General features: G+C 42.1%; 1 protein-coding gene across 10 annotated transcripts in view; it reads right to left on the bottom strand.

Moving 5' to 3' along the window:
- LOC121718788 (NACHT, LRR and PYD domains-containing protein 3-like) overlaps positions 1-13,709 on the bottom strand; it is a 1,510,793-nt gene that overhangs the window by 1,485,870 nt on the left and 11,214 nt on the right. For all 10 annotated transcript variants that reach the window (XR_006034019.1, XR_006034018.1, XM_042103944.1 and 7 more), the window contains exon 6: positions 5,745-5,858. Coding sequence is in view for 8 of the 10 variants with exons in the window: in XM_042103944.1 (XP_041959878.1) it covers positions 5,745-5,858 (114 nt within the window). In the remaining 2 variants the exon portion in view is untranslated. The remainder of the gene's footprint in view (positions 1-5,744; positions 5,859-13,709) is intronic.

The following is a 13,709-nucleotide window of genomic DNA, read 5'->3' on the forward strand; positions in this document are numbered from 1 at the left end:
ATATTGTTTTTTTCAGAGTCTAGGCTATCCAGATCTGCCATCATTTCATGTAATAGTACTAGCATTGATTTTATTTTGATTTTAAAAAATAACATTATGTGGCCTATAATTGGTTTTTTGGCTTTTAAAATACACTTTGGAACTACTCAGGCCCTGTGTGCGATCTCTCCTTTCTTCACTTGAGTATTACATTTTTTGGAGACTATACGCACCGGGCGACACTTCAATACTAGACAAAAGGTGCAGACACCACACTTCATCTTCGATTTTTAAAGAATTAAAATATATAAAGCGTATTATAAAAGTCCTTATATTTTGACATGTATCTCACCACAGCAAGCTCATAGCTTTACATGCATTTCATGTGTGTGTAGGGCAGACCGTCCTGAATCTGGCAATATCATTGCCATGGTGGAGGGATTCTCTGGGGCTGAGAAATTTACAGACATATGTGGTGTGCGCCTTACAGAAATAAATGCCATTTTTTATTTAGTGATTAAAAATGACCTTTTTGCGCTCCATATCTATGAAGTTATTATTTTGCTGTCACTTCATCTGTTTTATAACCCAGAAGGATGTATCAAATGATAGCTCTTTGTCTCCTCTTTCATCTGACATGCGTGGAATATCTATCCGATCACAGGTCCGCGAGTAATTCAAACAAGAGTAATGGGTGTGCAGCGTTGGTTTTTGTACATGACGTTATTATTTTGCAGTCACTTCGTCTGTTTTCATAAGCCAGAAGGATCGACATACTTGGTGCCAATGGATAGCCCTGTGTCTCCTCTTTCATCTGATATGCTTGCTATATCTAGCGTTCACAGTTTCACGAGTAATTCAAACGAGAGTAATGGGTGTGCAGGTGAAAGCACAGAAGTATAGACTGTCAATATGATTTAATTTCATGATTTCTTTTAAATTTTTATACTTTAACGTACAGACAAGTGTGTGGTCTCGTTAGAAAGCCCCATTTATGCTCTGTAACGCAATAAAGGTTTCATCTTGCTGAAATGAACAGTTGTGTTTTTTGACGCAATCAATGCGTCAATCGAGTTCTAAGGGTTAAGTGGCTAATTGCTCTCACCTGTCCCTGTCCCTTTAATATTCCCCATTTAGGCCAATGCTGGCAGAAGGGATGGACACACACATAAATTCTTAAATTAAAATGTGTGTTCTTCTCTGTTTTTGTCACTACACACACACACTGAACAAATACAGACACTCACACAGCGTGTTACTTACAGAGCTGAAGTGACTGCTGGCAGCACCTTCTGAAGAACTTCATCTGGACTGAGGAGTTTAGTCTGATCTTCCTCTGGTGTCTTTATGTACTTCTGCAGGTCAAACTCAGCCAGCTGCGCCTTTGTCATCTTCAACTCAAATGTCTTAGTCTTCCACTGTCCTGGTAAGAGTGTCTCTACATTCAGAGTTTCTAAGGGGATTTTGTGCTCCACTACAGCGTGGTGATTCAGCTCATTCAGACAGTAGAACAGGTTGATCCTTTTGTATTGGCTCTTCTGATCTCTGATCTTCTGTTTGACATGCTGGACTGTTTGCTCGGAGTTATTTGATTGGCTGCTACTCTGTGGCAGTAGATGCTTTAAGCGATTCTGATTGGACTCCAGTGAGAGGCCCAGAAGGAAGCGGAGGAAAAGATCCAGGTGTCCATTCTCTCTCTGTAAGGCCAGGTCCACTGCAGTCTTGTGTAGGTCATGAAGTGTTGCAGCTCTGAACAGAGCAGAGAGCTTAGAGGTTTGGTGTTGGTCAGGCATGTGTCTCTGTCTGTTGCTGAAGCAGAGGAACACATACAGAGCTGCAAGAAACTCCTGGATGCTCAGATGCACGAAGCTAAACAACTTACCCTGGTACAGCCAAGACTCCTCTCTGAAGATCTGAGTACACACTCCTGAGTACACTGATGCTTCTGTGACGTCAATGCCACACTCTCTCAGGTCTTCCTCATAGAAGATCAGATTGTCCTTCTCCAGCTGTTGGAAAGCCAGTTTCCCCAGTTTGTAAATCACCTCTTCATCTGTCTCTTTTCTCTCTGTGTACTTGACATTTTTTATGCCAGTCTGAATGACCAGGAAGTGTGTGTACATTTGAGTCAGAGTCCGTGGCATTTCTACTTTGTCTGATTTTTTTGTTTTCTCTACAACAGTGGCTGAAATCCAGCAGAAGACTGGAATGTGGCACATGATGTAGAGGCTCCTGGATGTCTTCAGGTGTGTGATGGTTCTGCTGGCCAGGTTCTCATCACTTATTTTCTTCCTGAAGTACTCCTCTTTCTGTGGGTCTTTGAATCCCCTTATTTCTGTCACCTGGCCCACACACTCAGGAGGGATCTGATTGGCTGCTGCTGGTCGTGCGGTGATCCAGAGGAGAGCAGAAGGAAGCAGATTTCCCTCGATGAGGTTTGTCAGCAGCACGTCCACTGAGGCTGGCTCTGTCACATCACAACACCTCGGGTTGTAGAGGAAATCTAGAGGAAGTCGACACTCATCCAGACCATCAAAGATGAACATGACTCTGTGCTCTGAACTGGTGAAGACTCTGGGATCTTTGATTACTGGGAAAAAGTGCTGAATAAGATCCACCAGACTGAGTTTCTCCTCCTTCATCAGGTTCAGCTCCCGGAAAGGAAGAGGAAATATGAAGTGGACATCCTGATTGGCTGTTCCTTCAGCCCAATCCAGAATGAACTTCTGCACTGAGACTGTTTTTCCAATGCCAGCCACTCCCTTTGTCAGCACTGTTCTGAGAGATTTGTCTTTAAAGATGTCACTGCATTTGATGGGTGTGTTTTGTGCTGCTTCCCTACAAGATGCCATCTCTATCTGTGTGAGCTCATGTTCATATCTAACCCACCGTTTTGGTTGTCCATATAAGGGGTCATAGATGTCACTGCATTTGATGGGTCTGCCTTGTTCTGCTTCTCTCCAGGATGCCCTCTCTATCTGTATGAACTCATGTTCATCATTGACCTCTCCTCTTCCCCTCTCTATGATGTAGATGTCTGTGTAGATCTCATGGAGGAGTCTGGTGTCTCCCTGCTGTGGGATTCCCTCAAGCAGACACTGAAACTTATTCTGCAGGTGGGATTTGTGGAACTGCTGAAATCTGTGTGCAAAAACCAAAACACATGATTTAATCAAACCATTCAGAAACACACATGCATACACAGACATATGTACTTTAGTGAGCCAGTGTGATTGTGATGTGGGTAGACCCCACACATTTACACATTCACACACACACACAAACACACACACACACACACACTGAATAACTTCAGTTTCAGACCACGAGACCATTTAAACAAACAGGAGTTTTACATGAAATACAAAAACTATTTCCCCCGAATAGAATAGACATTCCTTTTTTCTCCAGTAGCTTATAATTGCTGCTGAAGTGACTTCATATCTCCCCTAAATGTTCTTCCCTCATGTGATTACTGCTGAAGTGACTTGCTTTATATCTCCCCTAAATGTTCTTCCCTCATGTGATTACTGCTGAAGTGACTTGCTTTATATCTCCCCTAAATGTTCTTCCCTCATGTGATTACTGCTGAAGTGACTTGCTTTATATCTCCCCTAAATGTTCTTCCCTCATGTGATTACTGCTGAAGTGACTTGCTTCATATCTCCCCTGAATGTTCTCATGTGATTACTGCTGAAGTGACTTGCAGTATATATACTTTTTGATCCCGTGAGGGAAATTTGGTCTCTGCATTTATCCCAATCTGTGAATTATTGAAACACACTCAGCACACAGTGAACACACAGTGAGGTGAAGCACACACTAATCCCGGTGTAGTGAGCTGCCTGCAACAACAGCGGCGCTCGGGGAGCAGTGAGGGGTTAGGTGCCTTGCTCAAGGGTACTTCAGCTGCTTCCTACTGGTTGGGGCTCGAACCAGCAACCCAACGGTTACAAGTCCGAAGCGCTAACCATTAGGCCACGGCTGCCCCCAATCAAGTAAAGTGCTGCAGTAATCAAGTAAAGTACATAGTTACTGTCCACACCCACTTACACCAGGGTTCATACACCTATTCCAAGATCAAATTCAAGTTCTTTTCAAGCCAATTTTCTGTTTGTGTGTGTGTGTGTGTGTGTGTGTGGAATCTACAAGATCTAGATCAGGAATCTAAATTGACTATCCAACCCCCCCCCCCCCAACTGCCCCACATACACACAACATGTGCCACAGATGTGCACATACACACACACACACACACACACACACACACTCACACACACCCCTAACACAGTATTTTCTTAACAGCATATGTTCCTTATTTCCTAAGAGTGTGGTTGTGTGTGTGTGTATGTGTCTACAGGTCTGTGAGTAGGTGGTAGGTGCGATTATAAAAGTAATGACTGGCCTACTGGTATGTAGAATCAATCACATCACGTTGTTGTACTACACAGAAGCAGGGCCGGATTAACCATTAGGGCAACAGGTACGCAGGACCAGTAAGGGGCCCTGGGCACAGTCAAAATATTATGTTCGATCACGTTACAAAGGCAGTCCACACTTCCCTAATCATATGCAGATTTGTGCAACCCGTTCGATAAAAAATATTATGTTAAATCATGTCAGAAACAGTGTTTGTAGCTGCCTGCACAAATGCCGCCTGCTGTCAGCTTTGACACGGTCAGTGAGTGAGGGAGTGAGTGTCGAGATGTTATTTTAGCTAACGTAGCGGTTTCTTGAACACAATTGAGCAGTTAGTCCACACTTCAACAACCTACAAACACGAAATCTACTTTTGAGTGTAGTGCAGTAAGCACACACATAATTTAGTGGCTTTACGCATAAAGCGAGCGCATTCGTGTTTGTTAATGCCAGGTATAGATTGCAATCAAATGCAGACAAGGCTTATATGCTATGAATATGACACACGTTTTGACCACTCGCATGGCCAGACTCCCTAACCCTAAGCACAACCATTAGGTTACAGCAGCTTTGACAACCACTGATGGGCTGCTTAGAAAGACTTTGTTGTAGTGTCTAGATCAGGGGTGGGCAAAATCTTTGGCTCAAGGGGTGACCCTTGAAATTGGGTTTTGAAAATTGGCCGGTGGGCTGCACAACAATCACACCCAACCCCCCCCCCCCTAACGACACACACAGACACACGGGCCGGATGAAAGTGCTTGGCTGGCCGCAGTTTGCCCACCCCTGGTCTAGATGATAGCCTACACAAATGAAATTGATTTCTGTCAATTAAACCTCTTATCAGTGCAGATTTATTTATGGGTATCCTCATTTAGTGTGATGTTGAAGTTGTTAGTGTTTGTTTGACGCAGTGTGTGGTTTGGATGAACCAGACGGGCAGCTTGTCTGTCTTCAGCTTAAAGTTTCTGTCCAAAATTGCTTGAAAAACTAATTAAAAAATGAATAAAATATATTTGAAATGGGCTGTTAAAATATGTTTGCCTGTATGATTAGAAGGAGAAAAGCAAATAGGCGTAAAGAATAGGCTACTTTTAAAGGACCATCAAACATATAAAATTGTAAAAAAACAATGTAAAGTAATTTTTGAAGTGAGTAATTGTACTTTTACGTGAGTATAGATTTTCAGTACCGTACCCACCCCTGTGTGTGTGTGTTGGGGGGGGGGGGGGGGGGGGGGGGGGTTGTTATGTGTGTGTGTGTGTGTGTTTTCATTTGCTCCTTCAGATCACTTGCCATGCTGAAATGCATGTGACTGACATGTCTACAGACTGATGACTACTCACTTTAGACCTGATGGAACTGGTTCACTGCTGAAGTCGAGAATAATATCCATGGACCGATCACTCTTCATGGACACACAGCTGGGCACTGGAGATGGAGGTCTGTGTGTCTGTGGGCTGGTTACATAAAGAGACACAAGAAACTGAATAACAACTCATTCCTCTGTGGATGATTGCATTTGTTCACACTTACAGTAATATTACAACAATACATGCTCCATTTTAGAATTAATCTCTCTTTCACACACACACTATACTCCTAATATCATCTCATAACTTTCTATAACACATATCTCTACATGGTGTCCACCATTTAGAATAGGTAAGACCTTTCCATCTCATTTCCTGTGTGTGTGTGTGTGTGTGTGTGTGTGTGCGTGCGTGTACGAGTCTGAGTAGTTGTTAGGTGTGTGTGTGTGTGTACAGGTGTGTGTGTGTGTGTGTGTGTGTGTGTAGTGTGCGAGTCTATGAGTAGGTGTGAGGTGCGTTTGTGTGTGAGTGTGTGCGTGTGTGTGCATGCCGTGCGAGTGCGTACATGTGTGTGTGTGTGTGTGTGTGTGTGTGTGTGTGAGCACGCCATGCGAGTGCGTACATGTTTGTGTGTGTGTGTGTGTGTGTACGAGTCTATGTGTAGGTGTTAGGAGTGTGTGGGTACAGGTGGGTACAGGTGTGTGTGTGTGTCTGTGTGTGTGTAGCGGGGCTCTACAGTCAAAATGTTGAATGAACTGTCTGGGGGCGGGGTTTGTGCATATGTGTGTCTGTATGCTTGTGGGACGTTCCTCCACAGGTGCTGCCGATAATGGAGACAATTGACAGGACCCGTGATTGGTGGGTGGAGGGGATAAAAGCCGACCGGGCCCTCTCATCGAGGCGTTCCCTTTGTCTGCAACAGGCGCCCGGACCCCACGAGAGCCGAGACGTCGGGATTACCGCTTCTGACTTCCCAGCTACAACGGCGAATTGACCAAACATCCGCTCGGACACAGTGAGGGCCGCGAAAGGATTATCCAACGCACCCGATTCTTCACGTGACGGAAAGTAATTGTGCCGTTGTCTTGTGAATGGTTTTTTACCCCGCGATTTATTGTGGATACTCTGCTGATTCACTTCCTCCTCCTCGCAGTTCCGGGTGGAGTGCCGACTGTTGACATTCAAGAAGGAGCACTGGCAACGAGAGGTGCGAGCTACCCTGCTTCAGTGCGAGAGGCAAAGAGGCCGAGGCGGCGGCGACTTCCTGGTTCCGTGTTGTGGATTACGAACTGTGGGCTGGGTTGTGAGTGGTTGCTGGACTATTCATTCATCCTCCGTACAAACAATTGTGTGTTATTAGGTTGGCTATAGTTAAGATAGAATGTTGGGCTGCTCGCTACAGTTTCTTTAGAAGTGTGTGCAGGGTGGGGGAATCCATTGTGTGAACAGGACTTTAACGTAGTAGCAATTAACTGTGTGTGCATGTCACCCGTTGGATCATCGTGTTGTGCTAGTTCGATTGAATACTTCCACTACTTACATTTGTGGCTATTCCGCCCTTGTTTTCACAATAGTGTGATCTTTTGTGTGTGCGTGTGATGTGATTTGTGCACAAGTGTGAATCACTAGTAATAGGCCTATCTGCGTTAGAGTAACTGTGACTATAGGACTTCTCTCCCCTCTAAAGGGGGCCAGACCTTCCACACTGGGTTAAAGTGGTGTTTAGCATGAGTGGGCATTTAGCCATCCCCACTCATTATCTATAGAGCTTTCGCACTGGATTGAAACAGTAGTGCTTAAGGGCCTGCTCTTAGCTATAGCTACTATTCTTAGATTTTCCACACTGGTTTGAAGCAGTAGTGTTTAGCTACTTACACTTAACTAGCTACTAGCCCTAGATCTTCCACACTGGTTTAAAGCAGTATTGTGTAGTTGCTTGCACTTAACTAGCTGCTATCCCTAGATTTTCCACGCTGGTACATACATACATACATACATATATATATATATATATATATATTAGTGTTGTCACGATACCAAAATTATGACTTCGATACGATACCTGCCATAAATATCACGATGCTCGATACTGAAACGATACTACGGCGAAATCCTAAGATATCTGGAAAAGAAAGGACTCATGCCTCCTCCAAGTGTATTGAGTCATTTGTGTTGAATTCGGTGCACTTTTGTAGTGTGCAGGTCAATTCTGGGTTCTAAACTTCTAAGTCAAAGTCAAAGTCAAAGTCAGCTTTATTGTCAATTTCTTCACATGTTCCAGACATACAAAGAGATCGAAATTACGTTTCTCACTATCCCACGGTGAAGACAAGACATTTTACCAATTTAAGTCCACAGACAAACATAACATTCAAGTAAACAAAAAAGTAAGTAAATAAGTAAATAAGAGGGCACATATTATAATGAAAAAATAAGAGCAGCAAAATTTGGTTGAAATTGTGCATGGACAGTCAATAAAATACTAGTGCAAAGTCAGGCCAATAAAAGGCTTGGGTAGTTCTGTTTGACCTAAGTAATAAAGAAAGTGGCATAGTGGTGCAAGTTATGTAAGAGCAGCAGAAGTGTTGTGTTTTCAGGACAACAACACCAAGTTGTAAAGTGTACAAGTGTGCAAGTGTGCAAGTGTGCAAGTGGAGTAGTGCAGGCGGCCATTGTGGGCCTAAACTTCTAAACTTCCTACATAATTATTATTTTTATAGTCAGTAAAATAGTAGGCCTACTTTGTGTGATTAAGTCCTTTATTGTTTGTCATAGTTCATTTGTTGTGTTGTGTTCTGGCAATAAAGTAGCTTTAAATAGCCAAACTATGCTAGATCAAGGTCAGTGTTGAAATTACTGCATGCAAATCACTTAATGCTACAGTATGCAGAGAGGCCTAATCTTTAGGCCATCTGATGTACAGTATAGGCTACCCTAGGCCTTCCCGTGTTCATGGGATTTCTTTGACAGTTGCAAAGGGGAAAATGTGAGGATAGTCTTCTTTGCGCCCAGTGTACAAGTACGACGTTCCAACCACTCAGGCAGAGGCGTATCAAGCTTTTTAAAAGTGTGGGGGATAGGAAAATAAAACAATCTGGCCAAATGATAAATAACTCCCTACAGGGATGTTGTAAGTATTTTCTGAGAGGGGTGCGGACTATATTGGTGGCCATTTTTCTTACATTTCTCCCCCGAAAAAAAATTGAGATTCTGATTGCTAAACACACCATTTTAATGCAGTTTGGGAGGGACAGAAGAAGCAGCGCCTACATGATCTACCTGCTATCACTTCACTATTTGACACTACCCTACATGGAGACATCATGTTATAAATCAAGAAATCATTTCAGAAATTATGTTTTGTGCATATGGGTTAGCAGGCTACAATCAATTGCCTAACAGACAGCAGCCTAATTTCGAGGTATCAATACCTATTAAATAAATGTAAAGGACACAGAATAGTGACAGAACTGTAAGCTCAAATTCAAAAACGTTTGAAGTCTACCCAAACATATGCAAAGGGAATATAAATAAATTGTGTTACATATACTGTAGCCAGCTTAATTAATGTCAATTTAAAGATTATGATTAGCCGTTTCTATGGTTTTTCCATTGATAGTTAGAGGAAGCCACGTTGTTGTTTAAACTATTGTTGCTTCTAGCCCACGTTACCTCCAGTTTCACTTGCTGCAGGGACGCACACATTGCATGAGCGCTCATAAGCGTTCTATTGAGTTCTACATGCTAGAAATCTTAGCTCTTCAGATGTATAACTCAAATGTGTCTTGACGCCGCCGTTTGTAAGATCAAAATAAGATGTTCTAAATGGAACGAGATCGTATTTTAGACATTAAGATCTCCAGTAGATGTAGCACTACGACACACATTGACAGTGAAATGCAATTAACAGTCAAATAGGCTAAGACGTTCTAAATGGAACGCGATGTAATTAAGCTGTTCAGATCTTTTCCAAGCGTCTTGGAGACGTATGTGTGCTGACTGGGCTATGTCTATATAGTTGATCACACCAAATTAATGAGTATTTCTGATTGGGTAAACTTTTAGCCTAGTTTATTTTTTTCTCAGTCCGCGGTCCCATACAATTCAATCTTGTTGCAAATGATCAGACGTGTGAAGCACCGGGCATAACTTAATTTCGCGGCTACGTGGACCAGTAGGTTAATTGTTGAGGAGGACCATAGTTTGAGAAAAGCTGCAGATCATAGACAGAGAAAGCATAATGCTCTGAGAACAGTAGCCTTTTCTTTCTGCAGAAACAACAAGTGCCTTGGTGCGCGCACCACTGCTTTCACTTATTGACTCCCTGCATTTCTACATTGTGACAAAAACTGTCAGTCAGACAGTGAATTTTGGTTTACTAAATTAGCATAATGCGGTAACAATTATCATTTCAATTCTACCTGAAATCTGCTCACTGCAGACGTTATAATGCAGACCCAAGCAGCAGCACAGCCTTGAACGATGCACACTTTGAATTTGATCAGAGCGGCTCTGGTTCATCACTGGCTAACTTGATGTGATTGGCTGGATGATTTTAAAGATTATGATTAGCCGTTTCTATGGTTTTTCAAATCAATCAAATCAACAGACCTATTTGTGTCTCTCTGTGTGTGCGTGCGTTATGGTAGATACGGTTCCAACTCTTTACGGGAGCGTTTATTGCCATATTTTACTTTCATTTTAATCTGACAAAAAGTGTGGGGGATAGAATCGTGTTCCAGCAAAGGTGTGTACGTTATAACACCCACATCCCCCACGCTTGCTACGCGCCTGCACTCAGGTCTTCGTCAGATAGGCCAACACCATTACCTATTGCAATATATCTGTGTGCATTACAATATGTCTATTTTTTTGATAACATGATTTGCTACCACGTAACAATAAGCCGCTATTATTATTAGGACTCGACACGCTTTTATGGTAATATATGCTGTGGGCTTTAATACTTACAACCGGACCCGCGTCACACAGAGCAGGTTGTTTGCGCCATGCCCCTTTTGAGGGGAAAACATTCCCTCAGAACAAGCCAGAGTGAACCGGTAGATGTACCAACCACACAGCTAAGAACCCCTCCCTGAGTTTCTTTTGCCTACCATGTCCTCAAAAAAAATCCTCATAGAAGAAAATTGTAAAAAGAAAAAGAAGAGAAGACCGTATATTTCTGGTCACTGAGTGGGGTTGTTGCACCACTTCGTACTCGGGAGACTGAAGGGACATGTTTTTATATTAATTGAATTAAGCTTTTGTAGGTATCTTTCACGGTCAACGACCGGCAAAGTGGTTATGTATTGAGTGATCATATTGATTTGTGGTATTTTTTGTTATTATTTACTCCTGCGATTTCTGTACGAATTACGTTTATTGACCATAATTTGCGTTGGAGTTAATGAGAGGGGTTGTTTGTTTTCCCCCCGAAAGGGGCGGGAACGTTTGTCACGAGTCAAGTTCCCGGATGTGCCGGTCTAACGTATTAGCGCATTTCGGGTAGCCTATCCTACATCTGGCCAATAATTATTGAACAAATTGCAGTCTACATGCCATGACATTACCAGTAGTACTGACCGAACATGAAATAGATTGTTTGGTAGTGTTGGTAATGTTATTCTGGCATGAACATTGCGCTTTCATCATGTTAGCACCCTATGATTACAGCTCGTTATGTCTCGTCAAAATTCATTGATGAAGGAAGGTTCGCTTTATCCCAGAGAACCATGCTCGTTTCACTTAGGCTAGACTAAAACAGAAGAGAAGAACTTGGCACTAACCATGTAGTTGTGTTTTCTATAGCATATTCGTTAACCTGTCGTTCTTTGAACTCTTTAAAAATGTTGGGATATATGTCTGCGAAGTGTTTAGCCAAGTTCCATGCGTAGCATACTGCTTTTAAATGACAAACATATTTTACAAACGGGCCTCTGTGTACCTGATGGCTTGCCTTCACTATTCGCGATGTATCCAAAATAGTTCCAGATTTCACATCACCTTTTGTTTTATCCACAAGGCCGAGGACTGTCGGCAAAGAACTATGTTGACGTTGCTGCGCACTCACTCACTCAGAGCTGCCTGCTTGACACGCCCACTTGCCTAGATGCGTGCAAGGAGCAGTGAGTGCAGCAGTTCACACAGACACAGAATGTTATTATTTTAATAAAGTATCAATTCTAAAAACGTCGGAAATCGTATCGTTTTTTGCGTGAAGGCATTGTGATACCTTTTTAGTATCGATACACCGTGCAACACTAATATATATATATATATATATATATATATATATATATATATATATATATATATATATATATATATATATATATATATATATATATATTTATTGTGTTTTTATATGCTTTTTTTAATATTAAAAAAAGCTGAGTTTTATATATTCAGTGTGTCTGTTGTTGTACCTCAAGGGTCAGTAGCATAATTCCTGCTCCCGTTACATGTGTACGAGTCTATGAGTAGGTGTGAGGTGTGTGTGTGTACCAGAAAAGAGAACCACTTACAACTCACAATACGTTTGTTGATTGACTACTGCTAGCCGCAGAGTAGCCTATCAGAGCAATACAAAGCAGCTGCCCTGTTCACAAGCCAATCAATCAGCGTCAGCGACTACACCGAAAACTGAAGGTGTTTTCTATTGCCATATCAACGTTAGCTAATTGCTAACGTTATCTGAGATGCTAGTTTTTGTAAAGGCAGGAATAAAACACACATGGTAACAAAATCAATCGAAACATGTGTAGCTTTACTCAACACATTAAAGGAGAATTCCGGTGTGATATTGACCTAAAGTGTATCGAAACATGATACCGAGTGTGAACGTATGTCTCATAGCCCATCTCGGCTTGTCCCCTGCACTCCAAAATCTGGCGCTAGTTAGCCGATGCTACCAACATCTTTTTCAATAGTGGTGCTTCGGCATCGGGCTAGCCATGCAAATAAATCACTGTTTTACACCCATTTACGAGGCTCAATGTATCTCCACACTTCATTGGTAGACTTCCGAGGGCCCTGACATTTAAAACGAGACATTGAGAACTTTGAAAAAGCACTGGTAGTTTACTTACAAGACGATTTATACAGACAGTATCTTCACGAAGTTTAGCGTTTGCAGCCATCTTGAATTTAGTCACGATAAGTCGAGCAACGAGTAAGAATGAACAGGTATGATAAGGGATCAGATTCCAAAAATAATTCAGTGGAAATGCATGGATTCCAGTTGCTGCTACTGGAAGAAACTGGAATCCATGTATTTCCACTGAATTATTTTTGGAATCTGATCCCTTATCATACCTGTTCATTCTTACTCGTTGCTCGACTTATCGTGACTAAATTCAGTGAAGATACTGTCTGTATAAATCGTCTTGTAAGTAAACTACCAGTGCTTTTTCAAAGTTATCAATGTCTCGTTTTAAATGTCAGGGCCCTAGGAAGTCTACCAATGAAGTGTGGAGATACATTGATCCTCGTAAATGGGTGTAAAACAGTGATTTATTTGCATGGCTAGCCCGATGCCGAAGCACCACTACTGAAAAAGTTGTTGGTAGCATCGGCTAACTAGCGCCAGATTTTGGAGTGCAGGGGACAAATCGAGATGGGCTATGAGACATACGTTCACACTCGGTATCATGTTTCAATACACTTTAGGTCAATATCACACCGGAATTCTCCTTTAACACTATGATTCAGTGTAATTGTCAAGTTGTATGGCTCACTGTGTTCAAAGTCGATCTTAATAACCCTTGTCACCTCGACTATGTGGTGGTTGTTATGGGAAACTAGGCAGCTTTACTGTAGGGAAGTTCGCGAGATTGGAAAGAAGAAATAGCGTAAACTTTACATGTCCATTTAAATTATAGCCTAATGTAATTCACTTTGTGCATTTTCAATCCGAAATAAGATGGAATGTGAGGAGACTGTTATTAACTTTAAAGAGGCCTATCTACAATTGAAACTATCTGCAGCCTATGACGCAAA

This window comes from Alosa sapidissima, chromosome 9 (assembly GCF_018492685.1).
Source record: "Alosa sapidissima isolate fAloSap1 chromosome 9, fAloSap1.pri, whole genome shotgun sequence".
Taxonomy (NCBI): Eukaryota; Metazoa; Chordata; class Actinopteri; order Clupeiformes; family Clupeidae; genus Alosa; species Alosa sapidissima.